The sequence below is a fragment of the Myotis brandtii genome, unplaced genomic scaffold, assembly GCF_000412655.1.
Source record: "Myotis brandtii unplaced genomic scaffold, ASM41265v1 scaffold187, whole genome shotgun sequence".
Taxonomy (NCBI): Eukaryota; Metazoa; Chordata; class Mammalia; order Chiroptera; family Vespertilionidae; genus Myotis; species Myotis brandtii.
This window is the reverse complement of record NW_005356944.1, coordinates 362,227-388,986: the sequence shown is the minus strand read 5'-3', so window position 1 is coordinate 388,986 and position 26,760 is coordinate 362,227. Positions and strand designations below refer to the sequence as shown.

At 62.2% G+C, this 26,760-nt stretch overlaps 2 protein-coding genes across 8 annotated transcripts in view; one reads left to right on the top strand and one right to left on the bottom strand.

Moving 5' to 3' along the window:
* MACROD1 (MACRO domain containing 1) overlaps positions 1-26,760 on the top strand; it is a 149,888-nt gene that overhangs the window by 30,959 nt on the left and 92,169 nt on the right. The gene's annotated exons all lie outside the window — the stretch shown is intronic.
* FLRT1 (fibronectin leucine rich transmembrane protein 1) lies at positions 1,267-25,878 on the bottom strand. Of its 2 annotated transcripts, XM_014537987.1 has the most exons (5): positions 25,604-25,878; positions 22,222-22,334; positions 21,937-22,068; positions 18,928-19,816; positions 1,267-10,340 (listed from the first exon to the last, which is right to left on the bottom strand). In XM_014537987.1, exon 5 carries the CDS (start codon positions 10,289-10,291, stop codon positions 8,267-8,269), a length of 2,025 nt encoding a protein of 674 aa, XP_014393473.1. In that variant the 5' UTR covers positions 10,292-10,340; positions 18,928-19,816; positions 21,937-22,068; positions 22,222-22,334; positions 25,604-25,878; the 3' UTR covers positions 1,267-8,266. The 2 variants fall into 2 exon arrangements, with proteins under 2 accessions (XP_014393473.1, XP_005864233.1); XM_005864171.2 differs by lacking the exons at positions 21,937-22,068; positions 22,222-22,334.

Genomic DNA, 26,760 nt, shown 5'->3' with positions numbered 1-26,760 from the left:
AGGGAGCGAGGCCTGGGGATGGGGTGTGGGCGCCAAGACGGTGCGACAGACCCCTGGCCCCTGGAACGCTGGGCCCCGAGCCGAGAGTCAGCGGCGAGACGACGGTAAAAGTTAAATCTTTCTATTTATTTCAAGAAAGGCCAAGGGAAGTGGACTTGGACATTTCATATGAAAACAGACAAACAGAAAATAGGACCAGATAGTTCATCACATTCGTGTCGACATTGACGTTTCAAGGCACCTACAGGAAGGAGGCCGGGCGGGTCGCAGTGCACTTTGGTTTGTGTTGTGGTCGTGGTGGGCGCAGGCAGCCACGGGGTGGTCCCATCCCTCCAACCCCCGAGACTGCTTTGCCCTTCAGAGAAAAAGGGAAGAGACAAGGGCTGTGCGGCCCAGTGGCCTATGGGGCTGATCCTGCAGGGGAGGAAGGGAAGGGGCCCCAGGGGGGCTGGGGTGCCTGGGCAGGGGTCCCTCGGCAGCGGAAGGGACCTTGGTCACAGGCTTTCGAGAGATGAGGCACCCACCTTCTCCAGGGCCCGGCTGAGGACCCCCCCCCCCCCAGACTCCTCCCCAGACCACCGGGAACGGATCCCGCTCAAAACCAAAGGCCACGCAACAACCTTGACCGGCAAAGGGGTCTGCTGCGGGCGGGTCTTCAAAACATTCCCTCTGCAGTGTTCACGCCCGGGGTGCTCTCAGCGGACTTCTCCCCTTTGCCTCCTTTCACACCCCCCCGGGGACACCCGTAATGAGCGGGCGTTTGCTCCAGCCAGCTGGCTCTCCACGTTCACCCCCTGCAGCTCCCCAACCTTCCGCACCATCGCTCCCCCCTTCTCTCCCTTCCAGGAGACAAACCTCACGTGCAGGGCCATCCAGACCCCTCCCCACGGCTCTCAGCATCTCTGTGAGCTGCAAGGCACCAGGTTCCCCGTCCAAAGAACCCCCCACCCACCGCAGTCTGGCGCCCGGCCCTGGACGCCGGGTGGGCGTCTCAGCGGGCACACTGGCTCCTGGCAGGTGGCGTGCTGGGTCGGGTAGAAAAAAGCTAAGGCTAGTGCCTGGCCGGCGTGGCTCAGTGGTTGAGCATCGACCTATGAACCAGGAAGGTCATGGTTCGATTCCCGGTCGGGGCACATGCCCAGGTTGCGGGCTCGATCCCCAGTGTGGGGCGTGCAGGAGGCAGCCAATCAATGATTCTCTCTCATCATTGATGTTTCTATCTCTCCCTCTCTCTTTCTCTCTGAAATCAATAAAAACATATTTTAAAAAAAGAAAAACTAAGGCTAGTTTCAGAGTTTTGTATCTTTCGCCGGGTAGCCAGAACTTTCGGAAACAGGACCAGCCAGAGGTGGGTGGTCGCTGGGACTCTGCAGGCATGTCCCCTGCGCAGGGCAGGTGAGCGGCGCCCGGGACCGCCAGCTCCAGGGAGACGAGCGTGTGGCAGCCCGTCGCTGTGGCTTTGTCAGCTCGTGCTGCCTTTGTTTTTCTCCGTCTTGAGGAGAAAGCTCGGTTAGTTCCTCCAGGGGGTGGCGCAGGGTGTGGGAGCTCTTGATGGGAGGGTCACACAGGTGGGACACCCAGTCCTCTGCCTGGGGCTCGGCTCAGAGAGGGGTAACCGAGCCAGCCAGGCTGCCTGCAAACGCCGCCCAGTGGCTGGGTTTCCCGTCAGACTCGCAGCTGGTGATCGGTGGGTCTGAGGGAGAGCGGAGTGAGATGCTTTAGAGAGGAGGAGCCCCGAGAGGCCCCTCGAGTACTAGGCTGCCAGGGGCAGGTGCCAGATTGGGGGGTGGGGGGGGGTTGCTAACACGCCTGGGCCCTTTGCGCGGAGCCTGAGGGGCAGGCGTCAGCAGGACCAGGAAGCGAGAGGCGGGTTGGGGAAGAGATGACGGAGCAGCCGTGTGCCAGGCGCTGTGCTGGGCTCAGTGACCCGACACGGACGAGCTCAGGGGCCTGGCACCCTGCCCGAGCAGCCGTCCGCCCTGACAGCTGTAAAAGAGATTTAGGGGCGGTGACAGCGAAGACCTTCCTGCAAGGACTCCCGGGCTCAGCGTTTCCAGCTTTCAGGTGTGGGGGACGGCGAGGGTGGGTGCGCAAGGACAGGGCTCAGGGTGCCCTGCTCGCTCGGATGACTGCGGGGCCTCGGGCTGACTCTGCTAGGAAGTGGGGGTGAGCCCCCGCAGCTTGCCCACTGCCCGCCCGGCACAAGCAGGGCACCTCGGTAGCACAAGGCCCCGGAAGGGTGGAGGGGGTGACCCCTGTCCAGCGGGAAGCAGGGCAGGAGCTGCCCCGGGGCTGAAAGTCTGCCCAGGGGAGAACAGGCCGCTTGGCCCCTGTGGCCTCGGGGGTCGGGGCGCCTGCAAATCCCATTTATGGTGGGAAAGTGGGCCTGACCGCAGCCATAATGGAACTTAGGAAACCAGAGACAGACACTGTGTTAAAAATGCAAACGGAAAAGAAGGTAGAGGGAGGAGGAATCCAGAGCCTGGGGACCTTTCTGTGAGTGTTTTTAAAGAAGCAAACGTGGATTTTCCAGGCAAGTACTTGGAACATTTCAAAAGAAATGGTAACTGCTTAAAAGGCAGAGTGAACGGTGCCCCAGGCAGCCGTCAACCTGGCTGGGATGGATGTACCGAGCCAGCAGCGCTGAGGGTGTTGAGTTAGGAAAACAGCCGGTGGAACGGTGGGGGGAGCTCGGCGTGGCAGGGGCCCTGGCAGTGCGAGCAGGTCCAGGAGGCAGCTGGGACCGGAGCCGAGGCTGGGAGGTGGCCCCCAGCGGCCCTAGGTGAGCCAGCCCAGGGGTGGGCCACCCTCTGAACCCCTTGCCCAGACTCCTGGATGGAGTGGTGATGTCTGTGCTTCCTCTCCCAGGGGACACCGAGGGTGGGAATTTCGTGGCCTCTCTTTTGTAGCACAGGCAGCTCTTTGAGGGGCTGGGGGATGGCCTTGATCTGGGGTTTTCAGAGGACACCGGTCATTCGGAGCAGCACAGTCATCCTCTCCATGTCTCCCTTTCAGGGTCCTGGGGATGATAACGTAAAGGGCGGGGGGACCAGGACCTTCTAGTCCAAGAACCAGGAAAATCCCTGCCATAGCCTCATCAAGTACTTGAATGCTCCCTGTGACGGACAGCTCACTGCCTGATTCCTCTGCTAGGCCAGTTTCTCTTCCCTGCCTTCACTTTTCCCTTTACAGTTGGCCCCACGCCCCTTCCACTGACTGCAGGGAACGGATGGATCAGAGACACACCCATCCTGGAACAGAAAGAAGCAGAAAAGCTCATGGCTCGAGTCCTACTCTCTAAGTGACTGGCCTGGCCACTTCCCCTCACTTTGGACCGCTGCGGGCGGACAGAATCTGGAGGGCTGGGGGAGAGGCTCTGCTGGGGGCTGGGACAGCTTCTGAATGACTGTTGTCAGGGCCGAGTAGCCCACCCTGTCTCAGAGCCAGAGCACAAGGCCCCGGATGGAGGCAGACGTGGTTTCTCTGAGGGCAATGCTTGAGCCTCAGCTTCATCAACCCCGGGCACGCCGAGCGCTCTGGCCTGGGTGGTGTCGGCCTTCAGCTCCCCCAGCAGCTGCAAAGAGGCAGCCCCTGAGCCCGGCTTGTCAAATCCCTGCTACACGCATGGTCACTGGGGGCAGGTTCATAAAACTCGAAAAATCCCCTTTTCCTTCACCTCCAAGGAGTTTAATCTTTCCTAATCAATTTAGCAGACTCGCTTGGTTGTAAATGGTAATGATTTGCATTTTTGAGCCTTTCATCCCTCCTCAGGAAAGAAGGATGCTTCTCAGCCCGCATTCTGGAAGGCTGTGAATGGCTTGTTAGCACTCAGCCTGGCAGCGATCCAGCGCCAGGTGTCTGTTGCCCATCACCTGCGCCGATTGAACGCAGGAGGGGACCTGGGCTCATGGGACGCCCACAGCTGACCCTGGCCACGTCCTGGCCCCGAGAGCTCGGTCTGGTCCTGGGGGGCACAGACTGCCGTGCACCCCGAGGCCCCTCCTTCCAGCAGGTGCCCCAGCCCCATCGCGCCCTGTCCGCCGCATCCAATTTTCCTTGTATTTTTCATCAGCATCAGCCTCAGGTGCCCAGTCCTCCTCCCTGGTGCATTCAGCAGACGCAGGTTTCTGGAGTGGCGTGCTGCCATTTGGGACTCGTGCTGCCATTTTCTGGGGGGCAGGGCGCCCTCCCCTCGGTCCCCAGCTCCCAGGGGGTGAGGAGGAAGGCTTGGATGCAGCCCCAGGCGCGCTGCCCAGCCCTGTCTCCAGGCTCCGATCAGCCTGCTCAGACCCACGGGCGTCCCTCACCTGGCTGTCCCTCCTCTCTGGTCCTCCGTCACCTGTATGGGACCAACTGGTTCCAGGATGCGCGGAGGGAGGTGGTCTCTGGAGCACCCAGCTTACTGGGTGCAGCCAGGCGCCACCTCAGCCCACCCCCACTTGCCAGGGGGAAACAGAAGCTGTGGATTTGCAAAGCACACTTTCCCCGTAGCTCTCTGGGGGCCCCCCAGCCCCTCCTCCCTCTCTGCCTGGCCTTGGGCTCCCCTTGTTGGGGCTGGTGGGCTTCCCTGGACCCGTCAAGGGAGGGAGGAGAGGCACAAGGCAGGCATGGCCTTCATTCAGGCTTTGGGTGGGGAAGCCTGGGCCCCCCAGCCACTGCCATCTTCCCAGCTGCTGTCACCTCCTCTGCCAGCATCACCCAGAGCGAGAAGCCACTGCCCCAGCTCCTGGCGGGGTCGCCCCCTGGTTAGCCACCGGCCTGTTACCATGGAGGCGGTCCAGGAAGCCGGAGCCAATTTCAAGGAGAAGATGGAGGCTTCCTCAGGAGGCCACAGGAAGAGGGACGGAGAACGGGGAAGAAAAGGAGCTTTTGATGCACGTCATGTCTGTGGAGCCGAGTATAACTAATTAATAGATTTTATTCTTAGTCATCTCTGAAGCATTCCATACATTGGGCCCAACGCCTGAGCTGAGCTTAGAGGCCTCATTCGCAAAATGCAAATGGCTCGCCTGGCCCTGCTGCCGCCTCTCCTTCCCTGCTCTCCTTCCTTTTTTTTTTTTTTTTTTAAAGGGGAAATTTAAAGGAAAATTGCCATGTAATAGAAAAGAGAGTCCAATCACTACATCTAATTACCACGAAGGGTAAACCACTTAACCAACCAAAGAAATGTCGTGGGCTTTTTTTTTTTTTTGCTTTAAACCTGCTTTAAATGCCACAAAATGCACTCATCCCCGCCGAGGCCAGCAAGGTTGCCCTGGCTGGTTAGAGGCTGCCAGGGTCCGGCGGGCCACCCACCGAAGGCAGATTCTAGACAGAAGTGGTGGCCCAGGTCCCGGCTTGTCTTCACGGGCCCTGTGTCCTCACATGCGTCCAGGGGGGTGGGGTGGGGGCCCTGGAACATCCTCCCTCTCGTGGTTATGTGGCCAGCTGCGGGGGAGTTGGATCGGGAGGGAGTGGGGTTTCAGAGTGGACCTGGCTTTAGGCCCCTCCCTGGCTTGGGGGGATGTGAGGCAGCAGACATCCCGGTCCCGCTCTCAGACAGAACGCTGGGAAGATGTTGGGGTGCTTAGGGCAGAAAAGATGAGGGCGGGCCCCAGGGCGCTGGCTGGGCCAGGTCTCCACGAACTTCTGCGCCTACAGGGGTGGGACGATGCGCGGCGAGTCAGGCAGGACCTGGGCTCTGAGCCCCCGTGTGAGCCCTGCCTGAGCGCTGGTCGTGCAAGAGCCGGAGTAGGAGCGGGACTCTGTCCTGGGGCTGGGCGGGGCCAGGCCTGCTTAATGCTCTGGGGGGAATGTTCCGCACAGGCTGGTTCCAGGCCTGCAAGGCCCCCCTCCCTTACACGCAGCCCCACGGACTGAGCCCCCTACTGCCCCCGGTGCCTTCCCAGCCTCGGAGGGATGACCGGACCTCCGCCTGGCCTGGCGAGAGGAGGAGGGAGGGCCTCGAGTGGGAGGGGGGAATGAGCACGTGGGCAGTGGGGGCCTGGGGGCTGACAGTGGGGTGTCCAGGGACCAACTTTCCTGGGACACTGGCGGAAGGCAGGAGTGGTGCCTTGAGGGAGGGGACCTCACTTCAGAAACAGCAGAGACCATGGACGCCTGCCCTCCAGCCAGCTCCCCACCCCTGCGCGCACCCTCTCCTCCCAGCCACACCCCGGCGCCCCTCTGCCCCTCCGTGCTGCCGGGAATGGGGACGAGCCTGTGTCTGGAGGCCCCACAGGCCAAAGGGAGGCCACCTTTATACACACGTGGAATTAAGGCTTGGAAAATCTCTCTCCTGACACTGAGAAAACAGGAAAAGGGAAAAAGGTTTGTTTTCAAATGCAAGGTGTCCCTGCCCCTCGGCCCGTCCCTGGGGCTGGGGAGCGGGGAGCCCCACTTGGTGGGACCCTTCTGTCGGCCAGGCCACGGCGAGCCCGGCTGCGTCTCTCCTCCATCTCAGGTCTCGTGTCCGTTCCTGCCCACCCCCTTCCCTGAAGGGCCAGCAGCATCTTTTCATGTCCATCCAGCAGTCAGCCCAGGCCCTGGGACCGCTGTTCAGTCTCGCCCTCCTGCTTTTGGCTTTTGTCAGAGCAGCTGAGGCCTTTTGAAAACGCCGCCACCAGCAGCTGGACCCCTTCTCATCCTCCCTGCCCTCCGGCCATCGCCGCTCCTCTGACACTGCTCTGCCGGTGCAGGGCACGTGGCATGCTGACGGAGGGCGACCCCGTTCCCGAGAGCAGGGATGCAGGGCGAGCCGAGCCCTGAGCGCCCGTCCGCTCTTCCGTCCGGGTTTGTGTCGTTATTTCGTCATTTTCGTCTCACGGCTCGCCACGCTGCACCGCCAGCTGATAAATGACGGCCACGCTGCTTCCGGGGGGAGACCATCAGCCTTAACTCTGGGAGGGCCCCGGTCAGTGCCCTTTTGGGGGCCGGCTTGTTTCTCGGGAGACCTGGGCCTCCGCCTCTGGAACAGTCCAGCTGAGTGTTTTGCACTCAGGAGTTTTCCCCGGGGGTTTTTCTGAGAATCTTCATGTCTTTTTCTGGGTGTTGTTTGAGCAGCCATGGAAACCATTAAGTCTAATCAGCTGATGTAAAAAAACACACAGAACCCATCCCTGCACCAGCTACCTGTCCCAGGAGGAAGCAGAGCACAGAGAAGGAGTACTGAGGTGACTGCATGTGTGTGTGTGTGGGGGGGGGAGCGGGGGGGATGAAGATACTGGCAGTTAAAGGAAGTTTCTCTATAGCAGAAAGGAGCATGGCCCAGCTCTGGGCAACCTGAGATAGGATCAAACTGGAAGCATCCCTTGCCCAGGGTCCCCCCAGCCACCCGCCCAGAACAGACACGCCTCTGCCTTTAGGAACGGCATTGTCCCCCCACCCCACTCCGATCCCCAACACACCGTGTCTACTTACTCAATGATCGTTAGGGGAAAGCAACATGTTCATGACTCTATTGTCTCAAGAAATGGTACGAACCGACCCAAGAAGCGGGGTCAGGACCGTCTCCGCGGCTCTATCGACCCGTCCGAGTTCAGAGACGCAACCTCGCGATGGGTGGATAGACGCGATTCCAAGTGGCCGGGAAGGCCGCAGCTTCCGGAGGGCTTCCACAGCGTGTGGTCCATGGAAGTGGAGAGGGTTCCGGTAGGAAAAAGGGACTTTAGTTTTTAATCGGTTACATCATTGTTCAAAGAACGCAGTAAAAGACGCGATATTTCTGGAGATCTGCGAGGGAAATGGTAGGGGGAGAACCGGGGAGAGACTGAAGAAAAGCTCTTCCTCCCGCTCTCCTTGGTGAGAGGCCCGAGCCTTGCCCATCTCGTGGCTGCCGGGGAGCGGCTGGCAGCGAGCGCTGCGCGGGGGCCTCTGTGTCCCACGGCGGCTTCTCTCCGACGGTCCCCTCGTGACGGCCCTGAACAGGGCAGGAGGCGCGCACAGACTCGGTACAGGTAGTATCTTTCCACTTCAGGGGAAAACACCCTGGCCCAACCCTTCCTGCAATATTATTTTTAGTCCTTCCCTCCCCAACTGGCATAATTTGGTATAAATTATGTCTTCAGCAACGTCAACCCACCCCCCTCCCGTCTTCTGTCCTTAAAAAAACTTGTTTTCTCGGCTGTGTTCTAGAAAAGTGTCAGCCCTCCCCCAACGCTGCTTTTTGCTGGGAAAGTCGCCGTGGAGTTTCTTCTCCTTGCTGTGTCGGATGGCAGCAAGCGGGGCAAAGCCACGGGGTCGCCGCGCCAGGAGGAGGTGGGAGCGGGGGCGGGCGGCCCGGCGGGCATCATGTGTAGGAATAGTCTACGTCGGGGATGCCGCCGCCACGGTAGCCCCGGGTGGTGCCGTAGCCGATGGTGTGCGTGCCCTTGCAGAGGCTGCTGCCGTTGGAGGGGAAGATGGTGTGGACCACGTACTCCTCTTTGGCATGGTAAGGGTTAATGGGCAGCATCTGCAGCCCCGGGCCTCGGAGTTCCAGGATGGAGTTATCCTTCTTGGTCCCCGACTCCAGATAGCTGTCCTTTTTCTGGCTGCCTCGGTGGTAGGCCCGCTCCCGGGTCAGGAGGTCCCCGGCCCGGTTCACGTACCAGCAGATGGCCCCCAGGACCAGGAAGAGCAACACGAGGGCCACAGCGCCCCCAATGATGCCCGCCAGGGGCAGGCCGACCATGGGGTTGGCATTCTGCTCCTGGTTGAGTGTGGTGGTGGGGCCGTAGCTGTCGGCTGTCTCCGCCTTGGCGCACACGGGCGTCTCATCGGCCACGTAGGTGTTGCCCGTCTCCATGGTGACCATGCAGATGATATAGGTGGACTTGGGCTCCAGGGCCGTCAGCAGGTACTCTGTCTTGTCCCCCTGCACCAGGGTCTCTGTGATGGAGCCCACGGCCGGGCTGTGGCCCAGGCGCAGCCAGCTGAGCCGGAAGGAGGAGGCAGGGAGCGTGGCCTTCCACGTGATACGGATGGAGTCCGCTGTCAGGGGCTTCACGTGGATGACCAGGGTCTTGGCGCCATCGCCCGTGGCCATGGGGTAGTCAAGGTTGGAGTCGGGAAGGCGCAGCCCCGGCCTCTTGGCCTTGAGGGTGAAGAGGGAGCCCTGGGGTGTGGTAGCAGAGGCGTGGTTGCTGGCGGTGGTCTTGGCGGCCGCATGGGCCGCGCCGCCTTGTGGCCCCACCTCGAAGCACTCGTCCATCTCGCTGGTGATGTCTTTGATGGCCATGCCCCGGACCTTCTCGGGGCCCTGGCACATGAGGCCGCGCACATTGACCACGGCCGCCCGCGCCTTCACCCAGTCCCGCAGCCACATGAGGTTGCAGCCGCAGAACCAGGGGTTGTTGCGGAGCAGCAGCTGGGCCAGGTTCTCCAGGTCGTCGAACAGGCCGCGGGGCAGCGTGGTGAGGTTGTTGTTGGACAGGTCCAGGCGCTCCAGCTCGCGCATCTTGGCCAGCGTGTTGTAGGGGATGTGGCTGATGGCGTTGTCCTGCAGGTAGAGCTTCTGCAGGTGGGCGCTGGGCAGGTTGAGGGGCGGGGCGGCCAGCGAGTTGCGCACCAGCGAGAGCTCGGTGAGGTTCTGCAGGCGGCTGAAGGTGTCGTCGGCGATGCGCTGGTTGGCCAGCAGGTTGCCGTCGAGCACCAGGCGCCGGAGGCTGTGGAGGCCCTTGAAGGCGTGCAGCGGGATGGTGGAGATGCGGTTGTCGTCCAGCCGCAGCTCCTCCAGCGTGCGGGGCAGCCCCGAGGGGATGCTGCTCAGGTGGTTCCGGCTCAGGAAGAGCAGCCTGAGCTGCTTGCTGTCGGCGAAGGCGTCCTCCTCGATGCTGACGGTGGACACGGAGTTGTCGTCCAGGTGCAGCTTCTCCAGCAGCGGGATGCGGGCCAGCGAGTCCCTGGCGATGGCGCGCACGTTGTTGTCCTGCAGGTGCAGCTCCCGCAGGGAGCGGGGCAGGTTGACGGGGAACTCGTCCAGGGCGTTGTCGTACAGGTAGATGACCTGCACGCTGACCTTGGTCTTGAGGCCCTGGGGGATGCCGGCGTTGGTGATCTGGTTGTTCTGCAGGTAGAGGGTGGTGGCGTCGTCGGGGATGTCGGCGGGGATGGAGGTGAGCCCCCGGTCGTTGCAGTAGATGAAGCCGTTGTCGCAGCGGCACACGGAGGGGCAGGTGGTGCTGTCGATGACCTCGGTCAGGAAGGCGATGAGCCCGTAGCAGAGGAACAGCCAGTCGCGCAGGTCCATGGTGGCCGTGGTCATCACGACAGTGGCCGTCACCGTGGCAGCGGGAGTGGTGGTGGCGGAGGTAGTGGGGTGTGCCACCACCATGGTGGATGGCGGGGGGAACCGGGCCTCACCTGACTTGGGGCCTCAACACCTGCAAGGAGCACAAGACACGTGCGGTGAGAGGGCGTTGAGTCGCAGCGGCCACCCGTGTGCCACCAAGAGGCCGCTGCGGGCGGGGACGTGGGGCAGAAATCCAGCCTGGAGGCACAGGCACCCGGCCCCTCAGTGCCCAGGTTATGTCACAGGTGACCACTCAGGCTGAGTTGGACTCTGGCTAACTTCAAACCTCAGTGGGAGTGACACGTTGCCCGTGAATGAGACGGAGGCTGCCTGCCCTCCTGGACGGCGACCCTGCGCCTCGGGCGAGGCTCATCTAGCAACGGCCACCCCGCAGCTCCGCTTTCTTCCTTCAAGATTTCACACTGAACCAGTTTTTACGGCTAATGCCACGCGTGGCGGTCCATGTCGATGGGATGGATTTAGGGCAGGACGGCGACCCTGCGCCTCGGGCGAGGCTCATCTAGCAACGGCCACCCCGCAGCTCCGCTTTCTTCCTTCAAGATTTCACACTGAACCAGTTTTCACGGTCCATGTCGATGGGATGGATTTAGGGCGTGTTTTATGGATTCCGAGCCATTTCTCACTGGAGTGAGGAACTGACATCTGGCTCAGGCCCAGGGTTTGCCGGGAGAGCTTGTTTCGGGGAGGCCTGCGAGCTCAAAGAGGGGGGGGCGTGACCAGAACCTGCGGAAAAGGAGCTGCCAGCGCCGTCACTGCTGAGCGGTGGAGAGCGGGCGCTTCATTGTCTGGTGTTAAAACATGTCCTGTGTCACTCGTGCATTTTATAGACAGAGGAAGAAGGTGTCAACAGAACTGCTTTCTCGCGTATTTACAGAAATCTCTCTTCATCAGAGGCGCCCTCCCTAGCTCTGCGCTCTGTGGGAGATGACTCCACACCTTGTCCCCTTCCGAAAGTCACAAAACTTGAATGTGTATATATGTATATGTTTTTGTTACATTTAAAGAAATGAGACACAAAAGGAGGGAGGGATCCATGCTCTGAGGGAATTGCCTGGAGGTGTAATTTCAGTTTTCACAAATGGAAAAATTGCAGCATAGACCTTTTTCATTATTTTACTGTTCATAATGGTTTTTTTAAAAAAAGCAATTAAAGAGAAATTATCTTTCAACCTCAGTGGGGAAGGTATCTCCACGCGGCAGGCCAAGGCCTGCTGTATCAATCCCGGTTCACGAAGGCTTTTCAGGGGTGGGACAGTGGCCCCTTGGAGCCCACACGGAGTCCCCGGCCGGGGCAGCCCTGGTGTACAGAGCAGAATCGGGACCCGCTCAGCGCGGGAGCCAGTCGGGGCCTCACTCCACGCCCTAGCGGCCAAGTGTCTCCGTGTCTCAGCCCTGTCACACCCTCTTCCTTCTCTGTCTCTATACCAGGACTGCTCTTCTCCGTCTAGCAAACTGCTCCTCACCCTTCAGGACCAGGCTCAGATGCCCTCTCCTCTGATGGGCTTCCTGATGCCAAAAGAGCTTCCGTCTGCTCCGTCATCCAGCCTTCTATCCACCCATCCACTCACTGAGCCATCCATCCATCTGTCCATCCATCCGTCCATCCATCCGCCATCCCCCGCTCACTCATCCGTCTGTCCATCCCCCACTCACTCATCCATCCATGCAGCTGGCCATCCAGTCACCCAACAGATGTCTGTCCAGCCCATACCATATGCCACTTGTTCTGGCCACTTGTGATTCAATTCTGGGGGGATGGTAGCTCATCCTATAACGAAGACCTCACCTAGAGCTTTAGGAATTAAGTCATTTAATCCTCCCAGCACCCAGGAGGTCAGAGCCCTTCTCATTCCCATCTCACAGATGAGATGTGAACTTAGTCACGCCCACTGGAGCGGTGGTAAGGGGGAGCCTCGGCCAGAATCTTGGTCACCAGGCCCAAAGCGCTGAGTGTCTGTGGACTGCGGGTCATGCTGTTTTGGTGACTATCGTGTTTTAATGTTGCAACCACATCTCGGGCGCTCGAGGGCCGGGGCCAGGGGCTGTGGTGGCCTGGCGTGGCTTGGCATCAGTGACCACCGAGTACAGAAGGGACTGAGAATGTGGGAGCACCTCTTCCACGAGCCCCCCACATTCATGCCATTTGCATTTGCAGGGGCCTTGCCCAGCCTGCAGCTCCAAGGCTTCTGGAGAGATCTCAGGCTTCCCCGCCACTAATGCACGAACCTGCCCAGGGCCTGTTTGCAGCGCGAAGCTTTGTCTACAGGGCCCCCCAGGGCAGGTCAAGGGCCAGCCCAGGACACCTGGCTGGAAGCAACTGAGGATCGGGGGGAAGGGTGCCGGGGGTCTGCACCTGGAACCAGAGGAGGAAGAGGGGGGCTGAGCCATGCCCAGCATCGGGGCCCTTGAAGCCAGCTCAGGCTCCCTCCACCAGCACCCACAGCCTGAGGGACCAAGGACTGCAGCCTCAGACCTCTCGGCCCCCAGCCCAGGCTATGGGTCCTCACCCCACTCACACTCCACCCTCGGAACGTGGAGGTGGTCTGCGCTTCCTGCAGGTTAGGCTGTCGTCTTTGTTTCCCTGACCAGGCTCCCCGGCCACTTCCCTCTCTCATCTCCCACCCAGAGCCTCGCACCATGCTCCCCAGCCCCTCCTGCCCTCAGCGGCATTGAGAGCCACCGCGTAAGATGTGGGAGGAGCCTGGGTATCCCAGGCTGCCCGACCTTATCTGACCACTGACTCCCCTACCTGTCGTCATACCCGGGACTGGGAAGGGCCCTGGCCCAGATCATAGGACGGATGGGCTCTGGGCAGGGAATGGTCCCATAGACCTGGGTAGGCCGACCTCCAGAGGACAGGGATGAGCCCAGGCAGCAGGGGGAGCCCTCGAGCCAGACCTCACCCACCCCCTTCACAGGCCTATGTCTGTACCTTCACCCTGTCATACACACACACGTCCTCCGGTCCATTTTACAGCCGAGCAGCTTGAGGCTCAGGGGTGAGGGGCCTACCCAGGGTCCAGCCAGCCCGGGTTTCTAGCTGCACATCTGTTCCTTACCCTGCATGGAGCCAGAACCCGAAGGTGATGGGGCCTGGAGGTCCTGTCCCAAGCTGCTTATGAGCAGAGGGTCAGGGACAGGGCAGGTGCTGAGGACAGGAAGGTGCAGGCCTGCCCAAGGCCACCCCCTCGGTCTCAGGGGTCAAGGCCAAGCCTGGGGGAGCCTCTGCCTGGGCCCCAGCAAATGGTCAGAGGACACCCCCCACCCTGGTCTGCCAAGGCTGCGTCCTGGCAGGGGATGCGGGCGGCCCCTGCGCTCTGCTGTGCCAGGCCAGTGCCCTGAGCAGGGGGCAGGCTTGTTCAGGCCAAAGGCAAGGTCAGCCGCCGCCTTCTCTGGCATGGAAGTCCGTTCCCGGTACCCACTCAGCTCATGGCTGCAGCCGGCAGCCTCCAGAGGCCCCGGCATCAATGACGGAGTGTAAATTGCATATTTCAGAGATGCCTGATGGATAACCAACCAGCATCTGGGAGGCAGGGACCCAAGGCCTCTCTGCTCCTCTATGGATGGGCCTCATCCATCTTGGCTCAAGTCTCTTCTGCTAGCCCTTCCGCAAGGCCACCAACTCTGAGCCCCCTGGTTCTGGGAGAGTAGGGCGGGGCCTGGGCTGGGGGGGGGGGGGGGCACGCCTTGCTGGAGGAGCCCATTAATTGCCCAGGTGCTAGGCAGCCTTTTTATTCCCTAGTTGTGCGTTGGGTGGTTTATGTGGCCATCAAATTAAACCCGGTAAATCGCCTGTCTTTTACCGGGCCCCTTGTCATCGCTGCACGGGTCCCACAGACTTCAGCAGGGTGTGAGTTATGGCCTGCCAGCTCCATGACTGACAGCAGGATCCTTGATCTGCTGTTGGGGGGAGGGGAGGGAAGGAGTGAAGTGGCTCAGACTGGAGGTATCCAGACCCCTATCAGCCGAGGGACACCGCTCTTGGCCTTTGCTACTAGCTCCTGCCATCTTCCAGGACAGAGAAACCTGGGTTTGAGTCCTGCCTCGGCCACCTCCAGGCTGTGTGACCCTGAGCAAGTTACTTGCCCTCTCTGAGCTTCAGTTCATCTATAAATATGGCCATTGAGGATGCATTAAGGTAATACGTGCAAAGGACCCCCTCATAAGGGCAGCTTGGATGTGACATATGCCTGAGGTTTCACAGCTGCTGTGATTCTCCCGCTGCCCCAGCCACGCGGGCCGAGGCTCTGTGTCAACTGCTTGTCTCTGTCCTCTGCTCCCACCAGCCCCGTCTTCACTCCCCTGCCTGCTGAGCCTCCAGGTGCACTGGGAGCCCACAGGCCAGGCCGCGCTGCTACCTGGCGGACTCCTCACCTTGTGCTTCCTCAGCCCCTCCCCGCAGGCTGGGTGGGAGCACTGGCCCTACAACCCGGCAGCAGCGCGGGCCCATCAGCGCCAGTGAGGAATCCGAGAATTCCGGGTGGCGGTGACTCCAAGAAAGAGGCGTGTGAGGAGAGAGGACAGCAGGGCGCTGGGTTAGAACCTGGCCTCCCCAGTCCCCGGCTGCGTGACCGGCGGTGATGCCTCTCTGGGTCTCAGTCTCCTCATCTGTAACGGGCGCTGGGTTAGAACCTGGCCTCCCCAGTCCCCGGCAGCGGCGTGACCGGCGGTGATGCCTCTCTGGGTCTCGGTCTCCTCATCTGTAATGTGCCGCTGAGGGAGGGCTGCGGGGAGTGCCCAGCACAGGCCTGGTGGTTTTGGGAAGAAGAGCTGCCCCAACTGTCCCCAGGGAGGACCCCAAGGCCCTCCTATGGCCACTCGGGGCGGCTGCCCACTAGTCCTGGCTGAGCTTCAGAAGAGGGAAGGCAGACACAAGAGGGCCGGGAAGCGGAGGCGGGACAGAGGCCGCCCCTCGCCCCCCCTCCCAGACCCTCCCTTCAGCTAGAAGAATTGTTGTGTTTTCCTAAACCTTGCCAGGCCCGCACCCACTGGCAGAGCAGGGCCCCAGGCAGGAGCGAGGTGTGCAGGGCAGACAGGGGACAGAAGCAGTTTCAGCCCCAGGAAGGGGAAGGTGGGGGGACCCCAACCCACCAGGCAGGGTCCCCTCCGTATCTGTGATGGGTCCTCAGCAAATCTTTGTTTAAATAATGAGGGCCCCACATTTTCTTCTTCACCAGCCCACACGACCTCCCCGGTTATAAGCCACAGGGAGGGAGGGAGGTCAAGAGGCAGAGGGGGGAGCAGCCTCTACCTCTCTGCCCAGAGGCCTGGGAGCTGCCCCCTCCAGGACGCCCCTCCCCTGAGAGGGCAGGTATGGCCTCGGGTCTCAGGCCTTCATCCGCAAGACGGACCGTGAACCATCCACTCCCCTGGGTTCTTGTGCGGATAAAGGACGGTTATGTTCAAGCCTGCGCAGAGGGCCTGAGGCAGAGTGGAGGTCAGAACCGGGACCAGCGCCGTCATTAGCGATGGGCAGCGCTCCCCTGCAGGTCCAGGAGATGCGGCGGCCGGCGGGCGGCGGTGAGGAGGGGAACCTGGGGTTTTAGCAGCCTATGCCCACGGGACACCTCCTTAGGGCGGAGGGGGGCTGGATGTCACGGCCCTCAAGGCCCTTCTCACCCCACACTGCACAACTCCACGCCTGATCTGTCTCCTGGTGCCATTGAGAACTTGTAATGCGTGGGGGGTTGGGGTGGGGATTCTTTTAAAGCCTGAAGTTAATTATTTTTCTAATTTCATGCTGCATGCATTATGCATCAGTAGTTATCACTGGCGGTAATTGCAGGCAGGTATGCAAATCCACTGAAAATGTACTAGTACCTCCAGCTCATCTCCCCTCGCAGGCCGCCTGGGCGGGGCCGGGGGCCGGGGTGTCCTGAACTTCAGAGAATGTAAATCGCTTTTAAAAATAAGACTTTAAAATTGGGTCTTAGGAGGTTAATTATATTGATAACAGTGTTCGATATGACACCGTTCAGGGCCAGGAGGGGGAGGGGGGATGAAAGGAGACACGTGTAATTGTCTCTTTCTCTCCGGCGTCATTTAATAAGCAGTTCCACACCTGACACTTCCCCCGTCAGCGTGCATTTTTAGTGAAGCTGCCTAGACTTAGGCTCAGTTCCTTCTGGGAAGGAAAAGGAGCGGCTGGGGAGTTTCAGCGGTAGGAGGGGGCCCCAGGGCCTTTATTCTGGGGGGCTGGGAGGAAGCAAGAGGGAGGGCAGCGCCTGCAGGGCTGGGACAGCCCCAGAGAACAGGGCAGTGGTCCCCTGGGCCTGCCCTGCCGGCCTCCTCAGCAGCCGGGATCCTGGCAGCCAGGGGCCGAGAGAGGAGCGGGTGACCCGGAAAGACAATGTCTGGCGATGCTGCCGACCATGTGGCGGAGGCTGGGAGCTGGGCGGAGGTGGGGCACCTTCACCATGCAGGCCCTGGTCCTGGTGAGACCCACCCCCCCTCCCCAGTATGTAGGACAAGCTGACTGTGCAAACCCTGCCTCGAGAAAGCAAACTCCTACCACGTTCTGTCTTATCCATGAGCCTTGCCCACAGCCTGGCCCGGGGGGTGCCCGTAAACATCTGTGAATGGATGAATGAATGAATGCATGGATGGATGGATGGGTGGATGGATGGATGGATGGATGGATGAATTCGCCAAAAGGGAAGCCCTAGAATCTGAATCCCAGGACCCGGCCGTAGGAGAGAAGAGAGAGGCCGGCCCTCCGTCAGCCCCACCAGGAGGTAACCATGGGGCCCCGAGAGGCAGAGGGCCTGGTCTGAATTGTGCATAGCGTGGTGGAGAGGCCGACACAGCCCAGGCCTTGGACTCCATGTCCATTGCTCTCCCCTTCCCAGTGTCTTACCTGCCCCTCAGCTAGGGAGGCCCCACCCTGGGAGGGCGCAAACCCAAGGCAGACCCCTGCTGTCCCCACTCTTCTCCTCTCATATGGGGTGACCAGCCTGGAACCGCCCAATTGCAGGTCCCCCTCCAGGCGTCAGAGGCCGGCCCCGCTTTCTTAGAGATGGCCCCTCCCTCCCACTCCCACAGATACACACGGGGTGTGCGGGGAACCCTCTCTCAGGGCTGGGGAGGGAGAGGATCTCGCAGATCATCGGCTGTTTACAGAGGCCCAGGGAGGGGACGGACGGGTCCGGGGCAGAGAGAACCCTCCAGCAGCTGTGGACAGCCCTCTCCCTGCCTGCCTCCTCCGGCCTTGGCACCGCCTCTCAAGCCCTTTCCTGGGGGTGGGCACAGGAGGCGATGATGGACAGTGTCTGGCTGAAGCAGGGTCTCATGGGGGCTGCTTCCCCGCCCCCCGGGGGTCAGCCCCTCTGGCCCTCTGGGGTCAGACCAGGTAGTGGCAGTAAATGGCCAGCCTGAGCGCCTGCTGCACCCCGGCCCTTCACAAACCCCGGCCACACCCTGCGGAGCCTGGGCCTCCAGTGCACAGAGGGCAGCGCACTCAGGGAGGGGCCCAAGGTCACGCCGCTCACACCTGGAAGGCCAGCCACCAGCCCACGTCCGACGGGCTCCCCAGCCCATTTCGAGGCAGAGCCGGGCATGGAACAGGTTCTCCATAAATATTTAGGGAACAGGCCTGGGGGACCATACCAGCTGCCCCCTCCCGTCCTGGCCTCAGCCCCAGGGATGACGCCCGCCCCCCCCCCCCGCACCCCCTTGACGGGGCTGGGAGGAGAAGGGGGACAAGCATCAGGGAGGCAGTCGGGCAGGGGCCAAGCTCAGGCTCCAGCCGGCCCTGCTGCTGGGCTGGCACCTCCACAATAAATAACAGCAAATAGCCCATCCGCAGGGCATCTTTCACGCTGGTGGCTAATAACACACTGTTAATGCCCCCGCAGACGGCGTGCGCGCCACGCCGCGCTGACGAATGTCCCGGCCCGGAGCCGTCATAAATCAGCCCCTCTCCTGGGGAAGCGCGCGGGGAAGTGTCATTTTCCATCTTGTTAATGAATTGGGGCTTCCCTGCCCTGCCCAGGGCGCCGCCTCCGCTCCAGGTTGCCAGGATTTGTGTCTGGGGAGGCTTGAGTCCACCCTCTTGGCCTCTGGGGATGGGGAGACAGGACAGGACCCTGCCCCCCGCTGGCCCAGCTTTGGCAGACCTTTGGGATCCCAGCCAGCTGCTCCCATCCGTCTTCGCACTCACTGCCCTTCTGGGGCTGAGCCGGAAGCCGAGCAGGGGCTGCCCAAAGGCCAGCGGGTGCGGGGCCTTGGCTGGGTCCTCCTCGCCAGCACTGAAGCCACCAAAGTCCTGCTCCCCGCGGCCTCGCTGCTGCCCCCTCTGGGCAGAACTCAGAGGGGCTCAAAGCGAGACCCACCTCCAAGGACAGCAGGGCCTGGAAGGTGTGCAGCAGTGACTCCTGAGAGACCACTCCATTGCACCTTGGGTCCACCCACCCTGGGACGGAGCCCGCAGCACGGGGCCACCAGGTAGCAAGTGAGCCCTCCCCTGGCACGCAGAGTGGCCAGCGGCCTGCACTACCTGTGTGGGTGGCTGGGAGAGCTACAGAGCTGGGGAGCTCTGTGCGGCCCCCGTCTGACCCGGCCTGGGGAGGGGCGGGCCGGCTGTTTCTCTGTATGCCCTCCCTGGGCACCAGGAGCCCCGGGCCTGCCTGCACCACCGGGGCCCTTCCCGTCCGCCTCACCTCCCTCGCTGAGCCGCTGGTCTGGCTGGGATGGCCGCTCTGGATGCCGCTCTGGATGCTGTGCTTGGGTCCAGGTGGGCCTGGGCCACGCTCACATTCCGGCCTCAGCCCTGGCACTCGGGGTGCAGACCGCAGACCTGGGGCGCTGGGGGCAGCCCGGCGTGCAGGAGGAGGCCCTGTGCTGGACTCTTCTGGGCTCCTCGAGGTCAGGCGGGGCTGTGGGTCCAGAGCAGCATTCTGCACGGCCTGGGCCCCGGGCACTGCGGGCCTCTCCCCGGCGGAGCCCCGACTCCCGTGCACGGCCTGCGGGTGTCCTGGGCCCCTGCGCCCCAGGCATGCCCTACGGCCCGGCGCCCATCGGGGCGGGCGGGCGGCCTCTTGCTGCCTCTTTCTACTTGTGCTCTTTGTCTTGCTGGCCACCACCTCCTCCAAAAGGCTTCTGCGTGGCTTTTACCCCCTTTTCTTTACCAAGGTCTTTTTTTATTTTTTAATCCCTTTTAAGTCACTTGGCAGAATGGGTTCCCGTGCAGGGAGCGCTCTGCTGAGACAGAGAGGAGAAGGAGCCACTCTCCAAAGACGCGGCGCTCCTGCCACTCGGGCTGCGTCTCCGTCTCCCGGGGCGGGCGGGAGTCCATTACCCGCGGAGGAGTTCAGATGCACACGGCGGGCTGAGCTGTGACATGCGCTGCCGAGCTGTCAGGCCCCACCGGCCCCTCTTTGGGAAGATGCTTGGGGGCGGGGGCTCGGTCCTGCTTGGCTGCCCCTGTTTGCAGAGAGGTTTTCTCGCAGGGATGTGGGGGCGGGGGTGAGGGATGGGTTATTCCTGCTTCACCTCCTGGCCTTGTCTGTCCAAAAAGGAGTCCTCCTCACCCACTCCCTGCCTCCTCACCTGCCAAAAAACAAAGGAAGTGATTAAACCCTGGAATTAGGAGCTCCCCGGGGACAGGCTGCTGGGGCTGCGACCCCTCTCCTCCCATCCCTTGGCACCCTGTTCTTGAAGGCACTTTCCCATGAGCTGGGAGGGCCTGGGACCATTCTCCACCACCTCCCTTCTCTTCTCAAACCCAGTAACAAACAGTTCCTTCCCCAGAGCCCTGGCTCCCCTTTTCCCAGGGGTGGGGGTGGGGGGGCGCGGGAACGAGAGAAAGGAAGTCCTGAGAGCACCTGAGGCTGCAGGGGCCCTGCCCCAGCCCAGAGGTCCGCTCCCCCAGCAGCTGGACCCCACTGGGCCCTGTGGCCTCGGCTTCCAGAACAAGCGCTGCCGTTCCGCTGCCCTTCGCGAGCAGGAGCATCGGGGGACCAGGGAAGCTGCGTCCCGGCCTCCCTCCTGCGGCCACCGGCTCCCCAGGCTGGGGTCAGGGCTCCGCGCCCCACCTGCCCTTCCACAGTCCTGGGGGCAGGGCCGGCTGTTTGCAGGAATCCCAACAAACCCACAGCCTCTCACTGGCCTGGCGCGGAGGCCCGCTGCCCTGGTGTCCCGACTCCCCCTGCAGGAGCCCCTCTTTGGAAAGTGCTTTCATTACACATCTGAGTGTCAGCTCTGGTTTGAAATAGGATCCAGATGGGCTCGGCTGCATCTGGGCACTTGGCTTTGTAGGGCTGAAGGTGGCGGGTTTGAGAAATGCTTACTGTCAGGGGCTGTTCCAAATAAAAACGAATTTTTGGGGCATGTGTTTTAATAAGCCCAGAGCCCAGACTGGGGGTCCCTGCCCACGGGGCGCCCAGCCTGGCAGGGCTGCACTCAGAGGGGCGGCGCTGGCCAGGCCGAGCAGGCCGATGGGGCCCACAGGATGGGGCAGGTTTGGGGACAAGCTTCCCCAGGAGCAAGGAGGTTTAGAACCACCAAGCCCCGGGGGACAGCAGGTGTGAGCCAGCGGCGGAGTGGCCCCCAGGAAGGGGCAGGGTGGGGGCTGGACAGGAGGGAAGATGAGGACAGAGCCCCCGCGTGAGGGGTGACGCTGGGCTCCAGTGTGGGCTCTGATCGCTCCTGCACCCGTGGGATTCCATCCAATTATAAACGGTAATTCCTCTGTGAAAGCAAGAGATGGAAAGAGCCCAATGAGGTCATCTGCCCCCTGGTCGAGGCGAGGAAACTTTTGTACCGTAGGGGTTGGAGGGGGGGCAGGCGCGTGGAGGCAGCCGCTGGTCCCCCAAGACAGAGAGTTCAGAAACTATGAATGCAGGAAGGCAGCTTCACCCGCTGCATCAGGCCCTTCCCACAGCCCTCGGGGTCGGGGCAGTGCTCTTGGGCAGCCTCGGGGTCGGGGCAGTGCTCTTGGGCTGCCTCGGGGTTGGGGCAGTGCTCTTGGGCAGCCTCGGGGTCGGGGCAGTGCTCTTGGGCAGCCTCCAGGGTCCCAGAAGGCCTGGCCCTGCCTGGCCCACCCACCTGTCTCCACCACTTTCCCCCAAACCCCACGCTGTTCCCCCTCCGGCAACAGCCCACCTAACCTCACCCCTCACCTCCTGCCTTGGGTGGGTGGTCGCACAAACCAGCAGTGGCACAGTATCTCCAGGGTCAGGGAAGGGACTGCTCTGCTTGTCTGAGACTGCTCACTGAGACGTGGCCGGCTCGGTGCCTTGCACACAGAAGGGGCCTAATTAATGCACCCCGTGAACTCCCCACGGTGCTTCCTCATGTAGAAAGCCCAGGGTTCAAGCAGAGCTCTGGCCCATCCAGCTGTGTATATCCTGGGTCTGCCCTCCCTGCTGTCCCCCCATCCCCGCTGCCCCTACCCGCGCCTGCCCCATGGCCCTGCAAAGCTCCCCGGGAGCCAGGCGTACACATGCCCCAGACCCCACAGGGCCCACGGGGTCCTGACTGCTGCCGTGGCTGAGGGGTGCCTCTCGGTGTCGGGGTGCGTGTGTGTTCCCAGGTCAGCTTGGTGGGTGGGCGTGCTTGGAGGTGGGAGCTTGTTGCATGTGTGGGGGCACCAGGATGCGTGTTAGTAGCCTCCTAGTATTCACCGGCCGGGAACAAATGTGTAAGTGCGCCCTCTGGCGGACACCTACCGGCCGAGCCGTGGAGTCCCCAGTGGGCACACGACTGGATGGAGTATGCGAAACCACGCAGTGCAGACGAAGTCAGCGGTGGCGCGTGGACGTTCTCTGTGGCCAGACAAGTTGACCAAGGACGAGATGAATCTGTGGGGCCCCAAGGGCTCAGCTGCTGGGAGCCCTCTGTGGCCCCCGCCTCCTTGGCCAGCCAGCTCCTGGGCACTCCCCCCATGAGGCCGCCTCTGCTCACCCCCGCCTCGCCTCGCCTTCCCCCACCCACCCGTCTCTGCGTTCAGGTACCAAAGAGCCATTTTTTGGGTCAAAGGAATAAAAGCTTCCGTCTGTAACTGCTCGAGATGCCCGCACAGGTTCACTGTTTGCTGTAGTAACATCACAGCTGCATGAGAAGAAATCTGAAAGGGGGAGAGAAAGCCAAGTGCACGGTCCCACCTCTCCACACCGCGCACTTTCTGCGGACAAAGGGCCCTTATCCTTTTCCAGGTCATTCCTGCTTTGCTGTCTTCCCTGTGCCTGGGGACAGCCAGCGTGGCTGGCCGAGCAGGGAGGACCGCCCCCATTGTGCAGGCGCAAAGGGGACTTAAAATAAAAAGAAGGGACTTGTCCACGTACGACCAACATGACAGCCAGGCCTCAAACTCTGGGCCAGTTCCCTCTCCCTACACGATGCCAATCTCAGCACAAAAGAAACATACAAACGCAAGGCGGCCCCGGGGCCCACTGCACTGAGACGTTTTGAGTCTCTCCTAAGGTCCTCTCATATCCATCCATCCATCCATTCCTCCATCCATTCCTCCATATACCCACCCATCCACCTCCCCCTCCACCCATCCTGCAAACATGTACTGAGTCCAGTCATGCTCCCAGCACCAGGCAAGACGCTGGGACCCAACGAGGAGCCCCTGTCCTCCGGGAGCTTGAGGTCCGCAGAGCGGCCACTGGCTTGCCAAGGGCCGCAGCGGGAGACACATGGCATTAGGAGGGCCAGAAGCCCCATCTTGCCAAGCAGGGGTGAGGGCAGGAGAGGCAGGGTGCGGATCCCAGGGGCTCCCTGGGGAAGGTGACGCGGGCTGTGGTTCTGGTCCCCGACTCCCACGTCCTGACAGTCACGGGGGAGCTCGGTGGCGCTAGAATGGGCCAGGTGTGGCCAGTCCCCTCCGGACCACCTGTCCGTCTTCCAGAGCCACCCCCCGCCCTTTGGACCTCAGGGCTTCCCCGCCATGGAAACGCTCTCCATCGTTACAGCTCCTGGCTGCCTGAAAGATCGCTCCTCGCTGATATTAATTCTTATATTAGCAATTAGCCCTCCTGCTTCATTTCAACCTATGGCTCTCGGGACGGGTTTTTATGTGCGCGTTATTAATCAGACGCCGAGGATGAGCTGCTGGACACCAGGTGGGCTTTCCGGCTGGAGACTCAGCCAGGCGGCGTTTTCAATGAGCACCTCGCCGGCCCCCTCGCTGGACATGTGCAAAGGGGCCTGAGTTTAGATCCCTGTAAGCAGGTCAGAGCCGGCGCGAGCTCGGAGACCCGGCGTTTGCTTTCATTCTGGACTTCCAGGTGGAGGTCAGCATCTGTGTCTGACCTTCCGAGATGAAAAGGCTCTTTGTGCCTCCGACCTGCAGTTTGTTCCGTGGCCGCTGGCTTCCTCCCATGAGGATGGCCGTCCCAGGGCCTGTTCGCGTCCCCCCGCGGAGTGGGGGTCACTCCTCTGGAGCCAGCATGGGCCCGGGGGCTGCCTCGGCCAGGTGCCCTCTCTCCGGGCGGGCGCAGAGGGCTGGGGCCAGAGCCCCAGGGCAGGGGGGTTGTTCCGTTTGGAGTGCGGACTGATCCTGTAACCCGTAGAGGGTGGAGTAGGAAGCACTTTCAGGCTGAGGGAACAGCATATGCAAAAGCTCAGAGGTGGGAGGGCTGTGTGAGGTGGGAGGGCTGGTGTCCCAAAGCGCTGAGTTAGCGGAGCGCAGTGGTCTGAGCTGAAGCGGGAGGCGGGGTCTGGCCTCGGGGGAGTTTTGAAGGCCCAGCAGAGTGAGGGCCTCTCTTCATACTGAGCGAGGTGGGAGCCAACACAGGTGCCTGGGCAGGGAAGGCATGACCATCTGGAGAATTGGAAGGTGCCAGGGTATGTGGGAGGGGACCAGTGACAGGCTGGGACCGTGTCCCCAGGAGCAGGAGTAGAGGCCTGGGCTGGAGGGGAGGGAGCCATGGGTTGAGGGCAGGGGCTGACTCGGAGGCCTCCCTGAAGACAGGCCCGGGGCTGTGTGGGTTCCCTCCCCTTCTCCTGCCAGCACTACCAGGAAGGTTCTAGGTGCCACGGGCAGGGGCAGCTGGAGGCTTGGGGGGGGGGGTGGCGCGTGCTGGAGGCTCCAGTTCCTCCCTCTGCACTGGCAGATGAGAGGCCCTACCCTGCCCCCCTCTCGCTCTCTCGGGCCCCCAGGCTTGGCACTGCACACAGCACCCACATGGCGGGTGAGAAGGGAGGAGGCGAGAGAGCCTGCAAACTCAGTGTGAACCCTCCAAGCCTCCACGCTGCTAATTAAACTGTTTTCTGACAAAACCCAGACTTTTGGGGCTGGGTGTGCGAGCAAGTGTGTGAGCCAGTGTGTGGGCGGCTGCCGGGCCCGCAGGCCTGGACCACTGCCAGGGCCCACCTTCAGAGACAGGCCTCGGGGAGCTGGGTGGGCAGTGCCCGGAGCAGGGGAGCCAACCGCTCAGGGACCAGGGGCAGCTCTTCTCAGCCAGAGCGTCTCCGGGAGAACACGTGGGCCCCCTGCCAGGACGGGTGCCCTTCCCCTCCCTCCACGTGAGGGCTGGAGCCAGGGCCTGGGGAGCAAGGCAGCTCCCAGCCAGAGGTGGCTGGGAATCCAGCCGTGCCCCGTGCTGAGCTGGCAGAGCAGGCCTGGGGCCCATGCAGCCTGGACTGTGGGCACCTGCCTGCCCACTGGGCCCAGCAGCCCTTCCTTGCACTGACTGCGGGGTGTGGAGGCCTGGCCCTACCAGTTTAGGGCGCTGCCCCCACAATGCAGCCGAGTAATAGAAAGGCCGCCAGGTGGGCACCGTCGCCCCAGGCTGCAGCGGGACAGAGCCAGCCAGGGCAGCTGGCCCCCTGGGGAGGGGCAGAGGGGGCCTGAACACGGTAGGGCCCAGGAGGGGCAGGCCTGGGCCAGCTTTGGGCTCAGGCTCCTGGGAAGGAGGCCGCCAGCTGGCCGGGCCCCACCCAGCAGGGCTCTGTCACTCCTCTGCTCCCAACACAGGCCTGTGGCTAGCCCAGGGGCCTGAATGACGGCGAACCTGGTGCCACCAGCGAAGGCCCAACCTTCCTCAGGAAACTGGCCTGCTTCTGCCGGCAGAACCGTGGCTGTGGGCTCTCACCCCGAGCCGCTGTGGGCAGTGGAGCTGGGAGGCAAGACACGCAGTCCCTCCTGGCCCCTGGCTCTGCGCGCTCACACAGGCCTGCCCTCCCTCCGTCCACTCCCCTCCGTCCACTCCCCTCCGTCCACTCCCCGGCCTCAGAGTCTTTCAGGAGCCCTACATCGTGGGTGCCAGGGTCCAGTGGGCACCCGGGGACCATCAGCACCCCGTCCGGTCTCTCTATTCAAAAGCCAGTCCCCAAACCTCCCCCACTGACCACATCAAAGCCACAAGCGGGGGATTCCAGACCACGCACCTGCGTCCTCCGAGTTGCCCAGGTGCGGCTGGCGGGAGCTGCCTTTCTTCCAGAAGTGTCCACGTCCCTCCCGCCAGCTGTGCCAGCCGCGGCCCCCAGGGCCACGCGCCCTCTCGGCCGGCTCCCCGCCCCCCTGCACCAGCAGAAGCCGGTGCCAAGGGATTTTCGCCTCCGTGTTGGGAATCTCCCACCCCTCCCCTCCTTCCCGTAAACACACCCCCCGGCCCAGCGGCCAGGCCAGACTTTGTTAATATTTACAGCGAGTCGCTCAGGAAGCTATTAGCTTCCTTCTCTTACTGCTAATTGAAAGAGGAGAAAATGGTTGTAACACTTCAAAAGGACTTAAAGTGCAGCCCGAGAGACCGCCTGAATCGGGAGGAAGGGACAAAGAGAGAGACCATTTTAAATAAACAAAGGAAGCCCACACCTCGGCGAGGGTGGGCCAGGGCCTGCAGAGGCGTGGCTCCCCTCTGAGGCTCACCCGCTCGCCCGCGGCTGCGCTGCTCACTGTAGATTTTCCTTTTCACTCGGGAGCCGCCTTAAGGAGCAAGGGGGGAAGAAAGCGTTCCTGGAGCACTTTTGTTAATGATGAGGCTCTTTGAAGCTGCAGCAGGCAGGCGAGGCCCCTGCTCCTTCGCTCTGGAGCTGGGCCTGGCCTTGCACGTGAGCTTCCCTGACCTGCGGCCACCCACAGGCACGGGCCTCCCAGGCCCCGGCCCAGGCCCAGGCCCAGGCCCCGGTGGGGGCTGGGCTAAGGGATTCTCCTGCCCCTGACCTGGGTGTGACCTTGGGGACCTCAGTTCCTCGTGGCCGCCAAGAACAGCCAAGGACCCATGGCCGCCGTTGGGGGCACTTTCTGAGTCTCGCTAGAGGAGGAGCTGGAGGCCCGGCATGGCCAGGCCTCTGGCCTCTGCAGTCGGCCTCCCAGCCACTTTCCCTGGAGAGAAATGATGCCGCCCGCGGCCGCACAGCCAGCTCCCGGAGTCCGCCTGGGCTGCAAGCAACCAGATGGCTCAGCGGTCAGACAGGGCGGGCTTCCCTCCGGAGCCTGCCATTCGGTTCTGGCTGAGAGTCCCGTCCCCGGGAAGCCTTCTCTAACCACCCCCCCCCCCCCCCCCCCCCCCCCCCCCCCCCCCGCGCCCCCCCGGCCCCCCCCC

Bases quoted from the DNA above. Each gene is read 5' to 3' on its own strand.
- FLRT1 (XM_014537987.1), bottom strand. From the start codon at position 10,291: ATGGTGGTGGCACACCCCACTACCTCCGCCACCACCACTCCCGCTGCC.